At 42.9% G+C, this 21041-nt stretch overlaps 1 protein-coding gene across 2 annotated transcripts in view; it reads right to left on the reverse strand.

Moving 5' to 3' along the window:
• ADAMTS19 (ADAM metallopeptidase with thrombospondin type 1 motif 19) overlaps positions 1 to 21041 on the reverse strand; it is a 128187-nt gene that overhangs the window by 42006 nt on the left and 65140 nt on the right. For both annotated transcript variants that reach the window (XM_079995339.1, XM_079995338.1), the window contains exons 8-13: positions 19133 to 19238; positions 10500 to 10640; positions 8069 to 8219; positions 5787 to 5888; positions 3754 to 3884; positions 648 to 820 (exon numbers count right to left, since the gene is read on the reverse strand). In XM_079995339.1, the coding sequence (XP_079851465.1) occupies positions 648 to 820; positions 3754 to 3884; positions 5787 to 5888; positions 8069 to 8219; positions 10500 to 10640; positions 19133 to 19238 (804 nt within the window). The remainder of the gene's footprint in view (positions 1 to 647; positions 821 to 3753; positions 3885 to 5786; positions 5889 to 8068; positions 8220 to 10499; positions 10641 to 19132; positions 19239 to 21041) is intronic.

A 21041-nucleotide genomic window follows, 5' to 3' on the forward strand; every position in this document is an offset into this window, starting at 1 on the left:
GATACTGATGAATTGGGATAATAAAAATGCAGCTCCCTTCTACAGTTGGATTGAAGACTTATTCAAACTCGCAACGTATGAACATCTTGCATATAAACGCAGACTTGCCATGGGCAAATTCAATGATATTTGGAATCCATTCTTACAAATACTGTAATAGATTAAGATCTGGTGAAGTACAATAGCAACCTTCAGGTAGGTAGCCGTGTTGGTCTGATGTAGTAAATAAATAAATAAATAAATAAATAATAACAACAATAATATTTTTTAAAAAAAAATCTGAAGAAGTGTGCATGCACACGAAAGCTTATACCAGAACAAACTTAATTTGTCTATAAGGTGCTACTGGACAATTTTTTATATTTTTATTTTATTAGCAACCTTGTAAAATATACAGTTTTGGGTTTTCCCCCTCCCCCCCTTTATTTTCCTTTCCACATGGGTTCTGCTTTTCTTTTTCTTTCTCTCTCTTTTATTTACGTCTCTCCATGTTCAGTGCACATGTAATTATGTACTTTTTGAACTTTCAGTAAAGATGTTTTTTTTTTATTTTAAAAAAGTTTGTCATTTTTTTGCTAGTGAATCACTTGCAGTAGCATAACACATATCAGCGCAATGCTAGCAGCAGAAATGTGAGTTAGGCTTACCTTCGTCAATAACAGCCTGCCACTGGTGGATATGTTTCTGATATGATGCTCTTACACTGAAGACCTGGCATTGCCAGTCCCTGAACGCAGGCACTCCAGGGGGACAAGAGGGATTCTCACATATTTTGTACTGTATTCTGGAACCGTGACATTCCCCCACTTCATGAACTGGACTAGGGAAGACAAAACCAAAATAGTAAACTTGTTTGCAGGGGATATGTTGAGGACCTTATACAGCAGGAACAGATTGCCCCCCCCCCATTGTTCTTTGTAGTCAGAGATAACGTCAGTGATTATCTCTACTTGGTTAAAGGGTCACTTTTAAGTAGCAGTTAAAGGTACTTGAGGCGAAAGGGAAATCTAGACCAGGGGTCAGCAAACTTTTTCAGCAGGGGGCCGGTCCACTGTCCTTCAGACCTTGTGGGGGGCCGGACTATATTTTGGAAAAAAAATATGAGCGCATTCCTATGTCCCACAAATAATCCAGAGATGCATTTTAAATAAAAGCACACATTCCACTCATGTAAAAAAACCAGGCAGGCCCCACAAATAACCCAGAGATGCATTTTAAATAAAAGGGCACATTCTACGCATGTAAAAACATGCTGATTCCCAGACCGTCTGTGCACATTCTACGCATGTAAAAACATGCTGATTCCCAGACCGTCCGTGGGCCAGATTTAGAAAGCGACTGGGCCGGATCCAGCCCCCGGGCCTTAGTTTGCCTACCCATGATATAGACCAGCCTTTCTCAACCTGTGGGTCCCCAGATGTTGTTGAACTACAACTCCCATCACCCCTAGCTAGCAAGGCCAGAGCTCAGGGATGATGGGAGTTGTAGTCCAACAACATCTGTAGTCCGACCCACAGGTTGAGAACCGCTGATCTAGACGGTAACTAATGGCAAGCTCAAATGGCAACTGTCTTGAGGTCATCTTCTGCAGGAACATTATTGTCCCAAACTAGAGCTGAGTGAAACCATTCAGAAAAGGCAAGCCTTCCTCCTTCTGTCACAGATTATAAGAGAGAGAAGAGTGTTGCATTTGGAGTCCCTACACATGCAGTGAAAGGGCTTGTGTGCAGAGAAGGGTAACAGATGATCAAAGGTCTGGAAACCAAGGCTTATGAGGAAAGGTTGAAGGAGCTGAGTATGTTTAGCTTGGGAAAAAGGAGACAGAGAGGAGATATGACAGCCATCTTCAAATATCTCAAGGAATATCTCAAATATCACATGGAAGAGCGAACAAGCTTCTTTTCTCCTGCTCTGGATGCTAGGACTCAAACCAATGGCTTCAAGTTACAAGAAAGGAGATTCCGACTAAACATCAGGAAGAACTTTCAGACTGTAAGAGTTGTTTGCCGGTGGAACGGTTTCCCTTGGAAGGTTATGGACTCTCCTTCCTTGGAGCTTAATACCAGAGGTTTGATGGCCATCTGTCATGGATGCTTTAGCTGAGATTCCTGCATTGCAGGGGTTTGGATGAGATGACTCTTGGGATCCCTTCCAACACTACAGTTCTATGATTCTACGACAGTTTTCATAGATTATGGGGGGAATTCAATATTACGTTCTTCTGATCATTCTGTCTGCACAAACTTTTCTGCTTACCAGATGGCTCCCAGTATGTTCCGAGCAAAATTCAAAGTGTTGGTGCTGACCTTTAAAGCCCTAAATGGCCTCGGCCCAGTATACCTGGAGCATCTCCACCCCCTTCATTCAGCCCGGACACTGAGGTCCAGCTCCGAGGGTCTTCTGGCGGCTCCCTCACTGCGAGAAGTGAAGCTACACGGAACAAGGCAGAGGGCCTTCTTGGTAGTGGTGCCCGCCCTGTGGAACACCCTCCCATCAGATGTCAAGGACATAAACAACTATCTGACTTTTAGAAGACATCTGAAGACAGCCCTGTTTAGGGAAGTTTTTAATGTTTGATGGCATAATTATTATTATTATTATTATTATTATTATTATTCTGTTGGGAGCCAGCCAGAGTGACTGAGGAAACCCAGCCAGATGGGCGGGGTATAAATTATTATTACAGTGGTGCCCCGCAAGACGAATGCCTCGCAAGACGGAAAACCCGCTAGACGAAAGGGTTTTCCGTTTTGGAGGTGCTTCGCAAAACGAATTTCCCTATGGGCTTGCTTCGCAAGACGAAAATGTCTTGCGAGTTCCTGCGGGGTTTTTTCCCTTCCCCCCCCCCTTTTCCTAAGCCGCTAAGCCGCTTATCAGCTGATCCGCTGATAAGCCGCTTAACAGCTGATTGCTAAAAGCCGCTAAACCGCTAATAGCGCTAATCCGCTAAACTGTCAATGGGCTTGCTTCGCAAGACGAAAAAACCGCTATACGAAGAGCCTCACGGAACGGATTAATTTCGTCTTGCGAGGCACCACTGTATTATTATTATTATTGAACAACCCTGGCTCTCCTCCCTCTGTGCAATGTTCTGGGGGTTCTTCTGACCCTCCAGAGAAAATTTGGGGGAGCTGCAGTGGTTGGAGGGGGAAGCTCTGTTGCACGAACGGGATCCCCTACCCTGGCTTCCTCTTGGGTTGGTTGAATCTGGGCCACGGTTTCCACAGTGCATAGCCGGATTATGGCTAATGCGTATACAAGCTCCGTGGTTACAGGCCTCTTATTTATACTCTGTTGTGAACAAGAAACGGAATTACAATTGGAGAATCGAGGGGATAGGGCTAAGTAGACAATATTTGGTTCCATTCATTAACCACGTTAATTAGTTCAGCCTGATTTGTGTTGGGGTCTGGGGGGGGGGAACAAGGTGTCCCCCACCTCAATGTCCCCTGGGTGCAGCCCCTCGACCTCCAACGTTCACGCATTTAGCATGGATGTAAAAAGAGGACTTCTAAGAACATTCTGCTGAACACACTTAGAAGACTTTTAATTGCAAGCCCTGCGTTATGGTTTTCAGTTGCTTATTATATCCTAACCCGGGATGGCTTGTGACGAAGGAGAGGCTAGAAAGAGTTTCGGCAAATAAAGAAGACTTGCCAATATGTAGTGCATCTGTGCGCAACCAGGTTGGTACAGCTATATTAGTAAATAATATTGCAAGGACAAAAAAAAGCTGCAACTGTCGTTATCTACCCTGAGCATCTACGCTGTCGGCTGCTGACTCCAGTGTTGCAGGTTCTGCTGCAAGTGGTCCATGCGCTCCATTCACCCTCCATGCGTCCAGCGAATGATGTCCTACTGGTACATTCTCCAGCCTTGCACCACTATTTAAAAAGTCAATTTTCAGATTAATGTGTGTGTGTGTGTGTGTGTGTGTGTGTGTGTGTAGGGGACACATGAGCAATAATTCATTGCAATAATTCTGTTCAAACCATATGCCACATCGAAAGGGTAACCATTTTAGCTCTGATCCAGCACCTGTCAGTATATACATGCAAACAGCTCTCTGTATTCTCAGCTCACTACTTAGAAGGAAAACCAGAACCAAAAAGGAAATTGTCAGGTCCCGCATCTGCTTCTCTGCCCATTTTGATGGGAGTGCAAGGCTAACATTGGAATACATAATGCACATCTCATTCCCTTTCTCCCTCAAACCTACTATTTGGATGAATCCTGTAACATTTCATGCCTATTGACAAATCTATCATATTCCTAAAGTCTGGGCATTCGGTACTCAAAGGGACTGTCATATTTTCTTTTTGGAAGTCTCGTTTTCCCCCATTGGTGTAGAATGACTTTGCTTCCTGTTAATCAAGTAGTAATAGGACAATCGGAGTTGGGGGAGAAATTTCTACAGTTCACATTTTACTACAAACCAACTGAGTTTGCATTTCCCAAACCAATATGCAAACCAAAATACAGCTGTTTTTCAAATCCACACTGAATTTGTGGGGGTTACACTGACCCAAGTAATCTCAGTCACTCCAGCTTGGACAAGCACAGAGACAAAGCAGACACCTTACTTGCACTTGCTTCAATTTAAATCTATGTGCCTGCCTGACCTTTCGTTCCCACTAAAAATATATATATGGATTTTCTCCACTTTATGACTGCACATAGTCAGAAGCATGCACAGCTTGTGCAAGACTCATGAATATTTCCCATTAAAGAGTTATTTTTATGCTACTGTTATAATAAACCAGGACAATAATTCTGGACGAATAATACGGTGCTTTGGGAATTCTTAATAGGCACTTGAGATGCATTTGGTAACATAAGTTTTTAAACATCTTTGTATTAAAAAGACATACAAGTGCAAAATCCACCAGACAGATAGGTTATGAGGATTTATAATATTCTGGGGGTGAGGGTTTGGGACTAGAAGCAACTGAACTGATCACAGTAATCCAGAAATAAGGGAGCCGGTTTGTCAGATAAATATGACCAACAACTTTCCCATTGATTTTAATAGTTTTGGATTTTGCACAATACTATTTATTTCATTCAGTTGCATTTCCCTTCTGAAAAAGGGATATCAGTTTCAAGTACTGGATGTGCTTCATAATGGAATGAGAAAACGAGGTGCCAGTTTTTATCCTGCAGCGTGACCATAAAGAAGTATTTTTATTCTATTATAAAATATAGTTGTATGAAATTGCCATGCAAAATACACACACGCATAAGCACCTGAAATTGGGTCAGGAATACAGAAAGAGTAATACATTGCATGCACAGGGGGGAAAAGACAACCTATTTCTTACAGACTAATAAATGTGTGATCCTGAAGTTCTCGTCTTACGCATTTCATCATGGGCCAAAGAATTACTGGGAAAGATACTAGAGTCCCATTGTATATCAGTGATGGCTTCAATAGTTAAATCAATCGATTTGTTAGAGAAAATGAAACTTAAAAATTTTTAAATCAACAAAAGGTCAACCCAATTAACTGGGCTTCAGATTAATTCAAGCACGTTTCAAACCTGTCATTGGTAAGTACTATTTAAACAGTCACTATCTATACAGAAATGAAATTCTCTTCAAAGATGATGCCCACTCTGCCATATGCACACGTCACTTAAAAGCAAAGAAAGCATGCTTTTATTTGCTTCAGAATCCAATTGGCGGGTTTTACACTCCAGAATTAAGGTCAGGAAAAAAACTGCAAAACAACCAACCAAACAGCCGATACACAAATGTGACTTCTTTAGAGTAAGGTTGCAAAGTACCTTTCCAGTGTCACAATCAGTTCCATCCATTGGTGGGTCCAGCTTAGTTTTGCATTCCTTCTCCCCTTCCACCTTGCACCATAATCCAGTGCAAATAACATGCTGGGGAGGAAAACAGACACTAAGAATGTAAAAGTTAGTATTTAAGTCCCGTTCCATGGCCAATAAGCACAGGACGCCTTTGCCCGGCGGTGCTGTGGCCCATAAAAAGGTAAAGGTAAAGGTACCCCTGCCCGTACAGGCCAGTCTTGACAGACTCTGGGGTTGTGCGCCCATCTCACTTAAGAGGCCAGGGGCCAGCGCTGTCCGGAGACACTTCCGGGTCACGTGGCCAGCGTGACATCGCTGCTCTGGCCAGAGCCAGAGCCGCACACGGAAACGCCGTTTACCTTCCCGCTGGTAAGCGGTCCCTATTTATCTACTTGCACCCAGAGGTGCTTTCGAACTGCTAGGTTGGCAGGCGCTGGGACCGAGCAGCGGGAGCGCACCCCGCCGCAGGGATTCGAACCGCCGACCTTTCGATCGGCAAGCCCTAGGCGCTGAGGCTTTAACCCACAGCGCCACCTGCGTCCCCCTGTGGCCCATAGATTGCAGAAAAATACTAGGCAAGGTTTTGCCCCGTATCCTCTCCATGTGATGGGCTCATGGGGAAAAGCTGTCCCGTAAGCCCTTGCTGAAGAGGGGTAAAGGTAAAGGGACCCCGGACAGTTAAGTCCAGTCGTAACCGACTCTGGGGTTGCAGTGCTCATCTCTGGCCGAGGGAGCCGGCGTACAGCTTCCGGGTCATGTGGCAAGCATGACTAAGTCGCTTCTGGCGAACCAGAGCAGTGCACGGAAACGCCATTTACCTTCCCGCCGGAGCGGTACCTATTTAACTACTTGCACTTTGACGTGCTTTCGAACTGCTAGGTTGGCAGGAGCTGGGACTGAGCAACGGGAGCTCACCCCGTCGCGGGGATTCAAACCGCTGACCTTCTGATCAGCAAGCCCTAGGCTCTGTGGTTTAATCCACAGCGCCACCCGCGTCTTCTTCTCCTTCTTCTTCTTGGAATTCATATACTGCCCTATACCCAGGGGTCCCAGGGCAGTTCACAGAATAATGAATATAATGCGTCTGCCTGGGCAAAAGTTCTTTGTCTATTTCATGAGAAAGTGGCTGCTTTTAAAGGCAATAAACAGAATGTGATTGAACTCTGCCAAGCATGGATATCAATAAAAACTATGCTTTGGTCACAGAATAAAATCTGTTTCCAGTGCACTCAAGTCATGGATGCTGTAGATCACAATTCAAAATGAGGAAGGAATTCCCAAGTAGCTCATGTAAATTTTAAAAATGCATTGGTTTCTCTATCCATCTTCTGCCAACCTAATCCCACTCATGCCAAGGATTCAGGTATGGTTATGGTAATTAGCTAGCATTCTGGCTCCTGGAAATACAAGTTTAGGCTTAAGAGCTAGAGATGGATGAGGTCCTCATGGATCACACTTAATTGGCTTGAACATGAGCCAAGCTTGTTGTTTAGTTGTGTTCAACTCTTTGTGACCCCATGGACCAAATCAGGAAATAGGTTGGCCTCATTCACTGTCCCTGACAAAAATCAACTGAAATCTATTTCTTCACTGATTTCAAACTTTGAGGTAGCTGCAGCTCAGAGAATGGCTGAAGGGCAAACTCTTGTGTCGGTTACCGTTTGCTCCCCAGATGTTTTTGGGGCCGGCCAGCCAGGAATATACTCATTGCTTCTGTATATCTTAAGCAATATATGCAGCTAGGTTTATATTCAGAGATAACTGCTAGAGATAATTGCTCTTTCTGTGTATTTTGATCCTTCTAGCTTTATCCTTCTGGCCTGAAGTTGCCTGTAAAATCAGCTGTGATATTGGATAAAGCTCTTAATATATTTCCTCTACAATCTGACTCTGGGTCTTATCCAAAAACCAGTAATTTTTCTCCTCAGTGACAGAAATTCTAGCTCAGTTACAGAAGCCTTGTTTTTCTAAAAACAGCAGAACTGGGAAGGGGGCGAAGAAAAGTGTCAAATCTGCTTCACCTTAGGAATATACAGCAATCTTCTTGCCACAGAACACCTGACCTTTATATACTGAAAAATGCAAGGGAGGATGGGAACAATTTAAGGTAGCTTTGGGTAGCTAGTAAGAGTAAACATTTTGGAACCACTCTATATTTCTTATTTTTCAACCCCTCGTTGTTACGGAACACAAAAAGCCAAAGAATGGATGTACTAGCTAGTGGATAAATTAAAATGTGTCATCACTGTTACCTGCATTTCTTGGCAAAAAGAGGCCGTTGGTCCAAAGAGAATTTGACACTGTTCATCTGCAGTGTATGTCATCCCTGGCAGTTTTGAAGGAATAATCACAGAGTTAAGGCTCTGGGGATTTGTCTGTAGCAAACAGTTACTGGCCTTTGACCTGGCAGTATAAAGAGGTTTAGAAGTTGGTGAATAGTAATAGAGGCTGGTTATTGTACTGACATAAAACATGCACACACTACAAAGAAGGAATTATACATCTTAAAGTGAACGCTTAGAGAACCATTCTGTTTCATTTAGTGAAACGCTAAGGTTTTAAATTAGTGTAAAGGTTGAACTAACAAATTATGACCATGAACTTGCATAATTCACATATTGTTTCAAATTAACCAGTTATTCAATATAAATTGGGGGGGGGGATAAAAATGAAACAAACAAAATCTAATGGAAGAAATTTCCCTTGTAAAGGTACATAAATTAAGCCAGGTGCACATCTGCATTTAATGCCTTTTTTTTGTAAAAGGTAAAGGTACCCCTGCCCGTACGGGCCAGTCGTGTCCGACTCTAGGGTTGTGCGCCCATCTCATTTAAGAGGCCGGGGGCCAGCGCTGTCTGGAGACACTTCCGGGTCACGTGGCCAGTATGACGAAGCTGCTCTGGCGAGCCGGCACCAGCGCAGCACACGGAAACGCCGTTTACCTTCCCGCTATAAAGCGGTACCTATTTATCTACTTGCACTTAATTGTGCTTTCGAACTGCTAGGTGGGCAGGAGCTGGGACCAAACGACGGGAGCTCACCCTGCCGTGGGGATTCGAACCGCCGACCATGCGATCGGCAAGTCCTAGGCGCTGAGGTTTTACCCACAGCGCCACCCGCGTCCCTTATGTACACATTTTTTTGTACACAGTCCCTAATCCAACCCAACACATGGGCAGACTCCTGCCAGATAATTCATGAACAGTATTTTGTGGGCCTTCTTTGCTGGATTAGACCAATAGCTTGCTCCCTAATATTCCAAAAATGAACATTGAATGCAATTGCTCTGCCCCATTTTGAACAGACGTGTCTTTGAACATAAGGTAAAGGACCCCTGGACGGTTAAGTCCAGTCAAAGGCGATTATGGGGTTGTGGCTTTCAGGCCAAGGCTCATCTCGCTTTCAGGCCAAGGGAGCCAGCATTTGTCCACAAACAGCTCTCCGGGTCATGTGGCCAGCATGACTAAACCACTTCTGGAGCAACAGGACACTGTGACGGAAGCCAGAGCGCATGGAAACGCCATTTACCTTCCCACCGCAGTGGTATCTATTTATCTACTTGCACTGGCATGCTTTCGAACTGCTAGGTTGGCAGGAGCTGGGACAGAGTGACAGGAGCTCACCCCGTCACAGGGATTCGAACCACCAACCTTCTGATTCGCAAGCCCAAGAGGCTCAGTGGTTTAGACCACAGCGCCACCAGCATCCCATCTTGAACATAAGAACCTTTATTGTAAAATACAAAGAATCACAGAATTGTAGAGCTGGAAGGGACTCCTATGGTCATTTAGTCCAACGCCCTGCAGTCTCAACCACATCATACATGACAAGTGTCCATCCTACTGGTAAACCTATTTGGTGTTTTGCAACTTTCTGACTAGTTGCAGGACCTTAGCCAGACCTAGCAGAGTATACGCAGAATCCACGGAAGCAATTGGCGGCTTGGCTGCAGACAGGATAGACGAAGCAGGAACCAGGAACTTGTAGTTAGGTGTTTATTATATACAGTGGACTATTTACAGGAACAGAACACGGATCTTTAGCTAGCTCTCTCTGACACGACTCACAACTCTCAACTCCTACACTGACACAGAACTCTGAATACTGAAATACTGAACTAACACATTCCAGTTAGTAGGCCATTAATTATCACTCCCTTGAGAGAGTTTGACTAATCAGGGAGCGGTCTCCATGTCTCTGTTATCATCAGGCAGACTTACTCCTTCAGATTGCCTTCTGGCTGTCTGCCAAACCTTAATTGACTCTGTGTGAGTAGCTGCACGTACACAGTTTCCCAACACATCTAACCTCTGAAAAGTAGGTGTTGAACAGTTCCGCCTTCTCTCTGTCACCCAACAACATTTCTCCATCTTCTCCACCCAAGGGACCTCCTACCTGCTTGTTCTTCCTCTTGCTTTGAACATAGCTGAATAAACCTTTAAAAATTATTTCTACCCTCTTCCTTCAATTAGCTCTCATGTTCTCTTGCTGGATAACTCCAGTAATACTGAAAGCTGAGACACCACACTTTCAAAACTGTTCAACAGTACCTTTTGAACCTGATACAGAAGCTGCTACAGGGTGCTGAAAACTTGGCATGTCTGAAATTTATAGCCATCAAAGAAAATAAATGAATAGATGTAAAAGCTGACATTAAGCAATTCCACTTGTTGAATGAATTACCTGAGAAATCTTTCCAGATCTTCCCTGCTGCACCGGGACCACGAAACATCTCCAAGATTCTGCCCTTTGATCCATTCTCCAGACATGATATGGAGACCATCTGCACAAGATGGGTGGTCATTGTCATGATTTATTCCCATGCTAAAAATGTGAAAGTATTGAAAGTAGAGCTTATTTTAAGAGGGAAATATATAAATAGTTTTTAAACTGCTCACAGAAAGGCAGTAGTTTCCTCCTCCCTTTTAAAACAGACATACTTCCCAGTAAGCGATATTCCTATGTACACAATATTTCTCTTTTAAAACCGATTTGACCCCATATATTTACCTATAATCCATATTTAATCACACACAAACACACAAACACACACTGGTGGCAACACGTTGTAGTTATTCAAAGTTATTCAGCAGTTTAGTACATCTGACTCAAAAATTTGTCCCACCAAGTTTAATGAAACTTGCTGCTAGTTAAAGACTGAAATCCCCATAGGAAGCTCACTAAATTGAACAGGACTTCAGATGTGGTTAGGACTGCAGCCTTCATGAAGCAAGATCAACAAGACTGTTGCTTGCCGGTCTGCTCAGAAGTTAGGCTGCTTAAATTTTGAGAACTGAGTAAATTTCAGAACTGCTAATGTTGCTCCCTCCCTTGCAAGCCTTTCCCCACCTGACTGACTCCAGCTACAAAAACTGAGGCTGCTGAAGAGGCCCGAGACCATCTTGGCTGTGTCTTAGTGCAAACCAAGGTCACCAAGCCTGAGGTTCCACATCCGTCACCCACCATGAACCACCATTGGCAGGATTGGCAGCAACAGCAGCAGATATATGTTCTATGTTTACAATAATACTTGATTCTCTTGCCAGTTACGCTGTTTTAAATATGCATTTTCTATTTGATTTCCTCTAGTAATGTTTTCTTTTGAAATAAGGTATTTATTTCTAACTTGGTTGTGTTAAATCTGCATTCTGCAGTGACCTAATTTGTAATGTTTTATTTTGAAATCTTTAAGAAATATTTTAGTTTCTTGTTAATTATGTTGTTTTGAATGTATAATTTATATCTGACTTTCTTTTGCAATGTTTTATTCTGGATTTGACATTTTGACGTAGGTTGTAAACCACTTTCAGATTTTTTTGGGGAAAAAAATGAAAGCGATCTAGAAGTGAAACGAATTATTTATTTATTTTATTGAATTTGTATATATCCATAGATCTCAGGGCGGCTCACGACATAAAATGGCAATTTAAAAACCACAAAATACATAATAAAAATAAGAAAGAAAAAAATAATAATAATTCCCTCTCTCACAACGCATTTAATGCCCAATGACTCTAACAAGCATCTTTTCCGAAGGGAAGCATGGAAAAAATATATGTTATTCGCTCCCCACCCCCACCCCATCTTATTAAATAAAGGACTGTCTACCCATCCCAATATTCACCATTTCAAAGCTTGAAAAGATTCAGAAATACCGCTTCTGAAGGCGGACTCCTTAAAACTGTTTGGTGGAGGGAAGAAAGAAGGTGGAGGGAAAGAAGGAAGACTGGAGAGATTTGGGGTTGAAAAACCAACTAGATTAACAGCACAGCTAAGGCTACATATAAGGATTGTACGTTCTGGGTTTCTCAAGTCGCACAAATCAGATAAACTACTTTTAGGGAAGCATCGTAGCTACTAAGACTACAGCGTAATGCAAATCCTCCCCTCTCTCTCTCCTCCACCTCACACCAACAATTGTAGCTGTCTGGCCCAAATCCAAAGTATGTGAATTCTGCACTTTCCCTCCTGCAGAGCAAACCAGTTTCCATCTGTCAAAGAGCTTTTCTTGCCAGGCATCCTTACGTTAAAACATCCTGAACTGACAGCCCAACTAACACACTCCTGTCAGCCAATAATCCAGCCAAAACTAAAGCCGAACGAAATCTTGCACAACAAATTCAGTATTTCTGGGATGACACAGGCATATTAATGACTGGTTGCATCGAGACTGTAGCTTTTTCAGCAGGGGGCCGGTCCACTGTCCCTCAGACCTTGTGGGGGGCCGGACTATATTTTGGTGGGGGAAATGAACGAATTCCTATGCCCCACAAATAACCCAGAGATGCGTTTTTAATAAAAGCACACATTCCACTCATGTAAAAACACCAGGCAGGCCCCACAAATAACCCAGAGATGCATTTTAAATAAAAGGACACATTCTACTCATGTAAGAACACGCTGATTCCCGGACCGTCTGCAGGCCAGATTTAAAAGGCGATTGGGCCGGATCCAGTCCCCAGGCCTTAGTTTGCCTACCCATGCTCTATCCCTACTAACTTCAATCAAGCCATGCTGCCAGATAACAAGGGGCAAGTTTTCATTTGACAGGGGACAAGTTTTCCTTTCATTTGATCAACCATAATAATAACTGCGTAGGTTTAATAAGTAACTATACTTCTTGGATTCAAAATGGAGTAAGGAAGCATTCTGGGGCTCTGAGGGTTTCCTAGGGAGTGATAGTGGAAACAAAAACCATTGCATGGTGGTGCCAAACAAGGACTTTGAATCCACATTTGTAAGCAAGCGTTTTTACGAATTGTCGTAAGAGTTCTTCCTGACAAACTCAAGATGGTGACTCCCACTTGTGTAATAGTAGAACATCTGTGTGTGAATAAATTATGGTATGATATTGATGACAACTGTTGGATTGCTGCTTGCCTTTCCAATACGGTTTGCCCTCACTAAAGTGGATCATCACCAAAGCAAAAATTAAGACCACAGTTTTACACATACAGGCCTGTGAGCATAGGCGCCGATTCCATGGAGCTCAGCCCACCCAATAATTTAAGAAAAACAAAGCCACTCCCGATCTAGAGAGGGGGTGGGGTTGCGGGCTCTCGACCCATCAACAATCTCGCGGGGCTGGCGTCAGCCCCGCGAGAAGCGGGGATTCCCCCTAGCTCATTAATATTCACCGCCCACGGCGGCAGCCAATCGGCTGCCGCAAAGGGCGGGCCCTCACAGGTTCACTTAAGGTCGGGGCAGCCTGGGGCTCGCCCCTTTCGTTCCCCCAGCAGCAGCGGTTTGGAGGTCTTGGCCCCCCCCCCAATATTTTTTATAAGTCGGTATGGGCCCCCGCCCCCCCAATATTTTTTATAAGTCGGTGCCCCTGCCTGTGAGTCATTTCCATCGAACTCAATGGGGGTTTATTTGGGGCAGACATGCATAAGAATGGACTGCACTTTCACACAGATACCAAAACACAGAAACCTTGTCGTGTAGCTATAGAAGACCTATTTACTGCCAAATAATATTACTTGCAAAAAGTACCAATTAAACTGAACAGAAAGGAAAACAGAAGCTGAAGAGCCAGAATCTTATTATAAGCAGCAACTTAGTTGTTTAACGGAGAAGACTTAAACTACCCCAAAGTTAAAAACATCTGTTCAAAAGGTCAATGAAAGTGGAAAATACTAGTGAATCCCAGTTGTCTTGTATGTCATTGTGTCATTTGTCAGAATCTAATGTGTGAATATTTGTGGCTGACTGGAGAGGCCTATATGACTCACTAAAAATTTATGGAGAAACTGTACAAGTAAGGAGCTTGCGGCCCCCACTTACATAATCCAAAAGGTAATTGTCTGTGTTATATGTATTTACAATGTACTGTATTTGTTACTCTATAGAACGCACCAGACCACAAGATGCACCTAGATTTTGGAGGAGGAAAACAAGAAAAAAAATATTCTGAATCTCAGAAGCCAGAACAACAAGAGGGATCGCTACGCAGTGAAAGCAGCAATCCCTCTTGCTGTTCTGGCTTCTGGGATAGCTGCGCAGCCTGCATTCGCTCCATAAGACGCACACACATTTCCCCTTACTTTTTAGGAGGGAAAAAGTAGAGCAAAAAATACGGTACTTTCATTCTGTTTTCTAATTTCAGAACACTTGATTCTACATGGTGTTATGATACCCTGTAGAATCGGGTGTACCAGGTGAGTGTGCTGTTGGGATCTAGCAATGTTCCTGAATGGCTAGGTTGCGATTGCAATAGCTAAGGGTACATTTTTCTCCCCTTTACACCTTGGTGTGTTTTGTTTATTTACACCTGGGCCAATATTTATGCCTCAGTAATCTCATGGATTGACTATTGCAAGGCACTCTCTGTAAGGATGACTTTAAAAACCAGTTTGGAATTTTCATGTGATCCCAAACAGCTAACTAACAGTATAACTGAGGGCTCTTATTGTTCCATTCCTGGCTAAGCAGGATGTCGCGCATAAATGTTGTTGTCATTGAGGATGCCACATTCAAGGGAGCAATCTGTATCTCACATGAACACAGTGGGAGTGTTATCTGAGTAGACATGCACAGAGTTGCACTCCAGGTATCTGTCAATTCTGTATGGGTTTTTGGGAGATTCTTGTGCATGAATTTATTCTGTGTGTGGAGATCAGTGTACACTGATCAATGCACAATTTTCGCAGTAAGGCTCTGTTCCGATGGCACGAGTATCCAGAATTGGCCTCCGCAGTCACTTATGGACACACCGTTAAGACAATATTCATGGAAGACAATCTTACTCAGCTACGAGTGATGGCCGAAAAAGAAGGTACAGTCATACCTTGGGTTGGATGTGCTTCAGGTTGAGCGCTTTCGGGTTGCCCTCCGCGGCAACCCGGAAGTAACGGAGCACGTTACTTCCGGGTTTCGCCGCTCGCACATGCACAGACGCTCAAAATGACGTCACGCGCATGCGCAGAAGCGGCAAAATGCAGCCCGCACACGTGCCGACGCTTCTTACGTTTCATTCAGGATGTGAATGGGGCTCCGGAACGGATCCAGTTCGCATCCCGAGGTACCACTGTATCTGTAAGAACATCCAACTGTGAATGCTTTTCTTTGCCACTACAGCAATTCAGGTCTTTAAATAAACAATTCACTGCTTTGGGGTACAATCCTGCAATCAGTTGGCAGTGGAAGCAGGCTCTGCAGCAGAGAGGAGCTCTGCCCTCAGGACCTGTGATCCTCAGATGAAGGACTGTGTATGAATAAGCAAACATATTAGGGGGAAATCTCTTATCAGGTTTTAAAGCTGAATTGCAATAGCAAGAATATTCCTCTTATTAATCTCTTTTCCATCTTTGCCCTACTTCTCTTCTAATTCTCTCTTGGATACTAAATTTTCATCTCAAATATCTTTCCTAAGCTTGAGGAAAGTTGGTGTTCACTTGCGCAGGATATCTGTGAATAAAAATAAATCTATAAATCTGGAGCGTTACCGCTTATCCATATCCAATGTACACTTTTAGTGTTGTTGTGTGAATTGTGGTTTGGCTGGTCTGTCGCCTTATTGCTCTGTTTTATTTGCTGGTGCTCCGCTTTCGGTTCTGTAACACCCGCTGCTCTCAAAATGCTTGGGCAATAACGGCTGTAAAGCTAATGCGATCCCCTGCCCGCCCCAAAGTTAGTATAATAACAAGACTTCTGGGGACAGCGGAAAGGCAGAGGAATGTGGTGTGTGTTTGCTGGGGATGTTTTCGCCTGCCTCGTAGCAATTGTCACAACTTTGTAAGGTTTGGCGGTTAGGCATTGGAATAGCGTTGTGGGGGGAGGGGAGGGGAGGGGCGGCAATCAGCTGCCCCTCCATGCTCAAAGGTATTCCATTACAGGAATTTGGGGGTGTGGATCTCATCCAAAGCCTGCGGAGGGGCTAGGGTCAGCAAACTTTTTCACCAGGGGGCCGGTCCACCTTGTGGGGGGCCGGACTATATTTTGGAAAAAAATATATATGAACGAATTCCTATGCCCCACAAATAATCCAGAGATGCATTTTAAATAAAAGCACACATTCTACTCATGTAAAAACACCAGGCAAGCCCCACAAATAACCCAGAGATTATTTGTCCCAGAGATTGAGTCCGCGGGCCAGACTGAGAAGGCAATTGGGCTGGATCCGGCCCCCGGGCCTTAGTTTGCCTACCCATGGGCTAGGGCAATGCCACGACCCCATCGGGAACCCAGGGGATGCTCAAGTCGATCCACATTGGCGGGGCTCCCCCTACTGGCGGTTTACCCTTACCAGACTTCCTGCAAGGCGGACAGGAAGTCAGATATAGTCTGTTGGTGCCAGTGCCTAAGCCAATACCACTCACATTCTGTAACACAATAAAGTTGTGGCCTAAATTTGCCCATTAACATTAACCTAAAATTCTGTGTCCTTGTGTCTTTATTCTCTTGGGGGTGACTTGGGGGCTTTGACACACAACAATGATCGACTGAAAGGAATGCCATTGGAATACTTTGTGTTTCCAGGATGCTGATCACAGGCAGGGAAATGGGCAGACAGAGTAGAATAGTCAGAGTGACATTGGCATTTTTCTAAAACAAATGGTTTCGCAGGCCAAATTTGACACCCTGTCTAGTAGGAGTAGAGAAATCTCCCCATTAATGGCTATGAAGATGTTGGGGTGCCATAGCCAAAACCACACAACTGCATGCTTGCTGACTATACAAGTGTCATCAGCTGCAACTATCCACAGAGCAAACGGTGGATGTTGGCCGCAGAATGCACACATGTAGAATCTCAGACAAAAGAAACAGTCAGGACCAGATAAACCCTTTGGTAAGCCTTCATTGACAGTCCCACAGTCCCACATTCACACACACACACACACACACACAGTCCCACAGTCCCACATTCACACACACACATCTTGTACTTTCTGTCCCTTCTAGCCAGGACAGGACCAAGATAACTTCCTGCAGGGCAACTTTTCTCTGTGCTTTGGTCCATAACCAAGAGAAGCCGATGTGGTTTTCACCAGAGCAATCTTCTTCAAAAGCCTGTTGTAGTATCGCAAGGTTCTACAGAATGTAATTTAAAACCAATGCCTTAAAAGATTAAGGGTTAAGGCTTTCTGGGAAATGATCTATAATGAACTAAAAAAGGTATTTAAATATACCTTCCCTAAGAAACCAGAGGCCTTCCTTCTGGGCATTGTCGGCCAATTGGTGTCAAAGAAAGATAGAACACTCTTTATGTATGCAACAACCGCAGCAAGAATACTTATCGCAAAGTATTGGAAGACACAAGATTTGCCCACTCTGGAAGAATGGCAGATGCAAGTGATAGACTATATGGAATTGGCAGAAATGACTGGCAGAATCCGAGACCTGGGAGAAGAGTCGGTGGAAGAGGACTGGAAGAAGTTCAAAGAATATCTCCAAAAACATTGTAAAATGTTTGAATGTTAAAATGATGTTGGATATAAAGATAATATGGCATCAGTGACATAGTAAAAAGAAATATGCAAAAAGGTATAAAAAAAAGGGTATGACCAGAGTAAAATTATGTCGAAGCTAAATAAATGATATAAGGAATTAAGTTATAAAGAACAGGTGATAAATGGATTTAAAAGGAAAGGAAAACCGAAGACATAATAGGTTGAAATGTATAATACTAAATAAGATTGGAAAGAGGGTAAGGAATTGCTGAATTTGATTGTGTAAAGGGGAACGCAGAAAAGGGAGATGTGAGGAAGTCAGGAAAGAGGGTTATGAAGATGGTTAGTAAAAAACTAGATTTTTATGTTTTTTCTGTTTGTTTTTTTCTGTTATGCCTTTTATTGTGTTTAAATGTTTATGTTGAATATTTGTTTTATTATGCAAAATTTTAATAAATATTTCATAAAAAAAAATAAAAATAAAAGATTATTTGACAACAAGAACAGGTGTTGGATGGAGGATGCTAAGGAGGCATTTGTAGATGAAAATCTTTGGCTAGGGGGTTAAGCACCTTTCCTGATCCAGTAGATCAGGCATGACTAAACTTGGCCCACCAGCTGTTTTGGGACTACAACTCCCATCATCCCTATTTAACAGGATGATGATCAGGGATGATGAGAACTGTAGTCCCAAAACACAAGTTTGGCCATGCCTGCACTAGATGAACCAATGTGAGTATCCCCTTTTGTTCCCCTAAACTTGGTGCATGTGGGTTTGGAAATTTCACATATGCCTAGAAAACACATAGGTGTAGCTTCCGGTTCCAGAAATTCAAAGATATACTCTGCTTTACAATTAAATTTCTTGCTCTTTTTGCTCTCCTAACCAGCAGCAAATACTTCAAACGTTCCCAAATCAGATGTCAACAGAAATTTCATTTGCCTTCCATTTATTTACTAGTTTAATTCTAGTTGTTCATCCCAAATCATCTCAAAACTGTTTATTGAATATATCCAACACCAGCCAAGTACTTTCACATGTCGTGGATTCTCCTTCCTTCAAGGTTATTAAGCAGAGGTTGGGTGGCCATCTGTCATCTATGATCTAGTCGAAGTTCCTGCATTACAGAAGGTTCGACTAGATGACCCAAGGGGTCTCTTCCAACTCTACAATTCTATAATAATTAGATTTAAAAAAAAAAATCAAAAGAAAATCAGCCATGGTATTATTATTATTAATAATAATAATAATAATAATAATAATTGAATTTATATACTGCCGTATACCCGGAGGTTTCAAATATAGGTAAGAAGGGTTTATTTATTTAAATGTACACATGAATACCAAATCTCCTTTTTTCAGACTACTAGCAGTGTTTAACTTGGAATGCCAACATAAAGTTGAATAATCTTGTTTTATCTACTTACTTGTGACCCATCTCATGGGCAATAGTAAATGCGAGATTCAAGCCATTATCCTCTGCAATAATACATTTCCGCTTTTCGCTGCACATCCCATTCAAATACGCTATACCTAGAAAACACAAGGATCACAGGCAATCACTACACTTCTTATTTTTATTCACTTACAGTGTTTTGGTGCACACGTGCTATATAAGAACAATATTGTTTTCCTGTATGTTGCAAACCTGCAAACATTCTGTCATGACTTTTACAAAAGGCAACATGCTACAAAAGGACAGCTGTAATGTGTGTAATGAATGACCTGAGGTACTGGAGAAGGATCTGATCGTTCCCACTCAAAAGTGCCCAGATGACATAAAGTAGGGAAGTTTTTGATGTTTGGAGTTTTAGTCTGTTTTTAATGTTCTGTTGAAAGCCACCCAGAGTGGCTGGGGAAACCCAGTCAGATGGGAGGGGTAGAAATAACAATAAATTTTTATTTATCTATATTTTTATAATCCTCTATGCGGACATCATTTCATAACCAGAAGCCACAAAAGAGGCCTTCCCCTAGGGAGCTCAAGAAAGCCTGTACAGTATAGTTTTGCCTATGACCACCCAATCTTTATTATGTTATATTTTATATTATTTTATTTATATACCGCCCTATACCTGGAGGTCTCAGGGCAGCTCACAGAACAAAATGAAAATATAAAACCACAAAATATAGAATCAAAATAACAACAACCCAACAACCCCCCCCTAAAAAAGCACATTTTAAAAGGGCATGGGATGTCAATCAAATCAACCAAAGGCCTGGTTAAAAAGGAACGTTTTTGCCTGGCGCCTAAAGGTGTATAATGAAGGTGCCAGTCAAACCTCTTTGGGGAGAGTGTTTCATAGATGAGGAGCCACTGCAGAGAAGGCCCTGTTCTCCTGTTGCCACCCTACGGACCTCTCAAGGAGGCACACAAAGAAGCAACCTTTTATAGCAGGCATGGCCAAACTTGGCCCTCCAGATGTTGTTGGCCTACAACTCCCATCATCCCTAGCTAACAGGACCAGTGGTCAGGGATGATGGGAATTGTAGTCCCAAAACACCTGGAGGGCTGAGTTTGGCCATGCCTGCTTTATAGCAACCCTGATAGGTAAGTTACAGTGAGATTAGTGACCGGTGAAAAATGACTCAGCTGAATGAACCAGTATCTCCTCAGTATAACTTTCTGTCATCCACTGCGAAGCTAAATTAGGCAAAAAGTAGGGGGAAGGAATGCAAAGCAGCAGAGATTCCAAGACACACACATACATCTCTATTTTTTCCATAAGGTAAGAAATAATTTGTCAATTTCTAAACTGTTTCAACTGAACTGAGCTTAAGGGTTTTTTTTTTCTGAAAAAGCAATCTGCTACACAAGCCGGCCACATTCTGATTGCAACAAAATTATTAGCGGTATTAAACGTTTGGGAGAAAGGAGGATTCCTTGGCGGTGCTCAGCGTTTTTAGTTTTTTTTACATCATGTGTATCACAACAACACTGAGTAGGAAGCTGAAGAAAGAGGGGCAAAGGTCTCCCAAGTTAGCACCTCATTTAAAACGAGCAGGAAAAACAATTCTTAACATGGTCCAAATGTTTTAGTATGTCTGTCAGCGCACAGAGGAACCTCTCCTACAATGCCTCCATTGTTTTGTCTCAAGCACAGTAGCCCAGAGTATGGTTAGATGACATACTGACCAAAAAAAAAACAAAAACCTAAAAAGCCCACATATACAATTATATACATTTGTCATTTTTATTTCGGAGCAGTTAACAACGATCGTGTCTTCTTGTAGAGGCATAAGGTAAAGGTAAAGGTACCCCTGACCATTAGGTCCAGTTGCGGACAATTCTGGGGTTGCATGCTCTTCTCACTTTACAGGCTGAGGGAGCCGGCG

This window comes from Podarcis cretensis (genome assembly GCF_951804945.1).
Source record: "Podarcis cretensis genome assembly, chromosome: 11".
In the NCBI taxonomy this organism is placed as follows: Eukaryota; Metazoa; Chordata; class Lepidosauria; order Squamata; family Lacertidae; genus Podarcis; species Podarcis cretensis.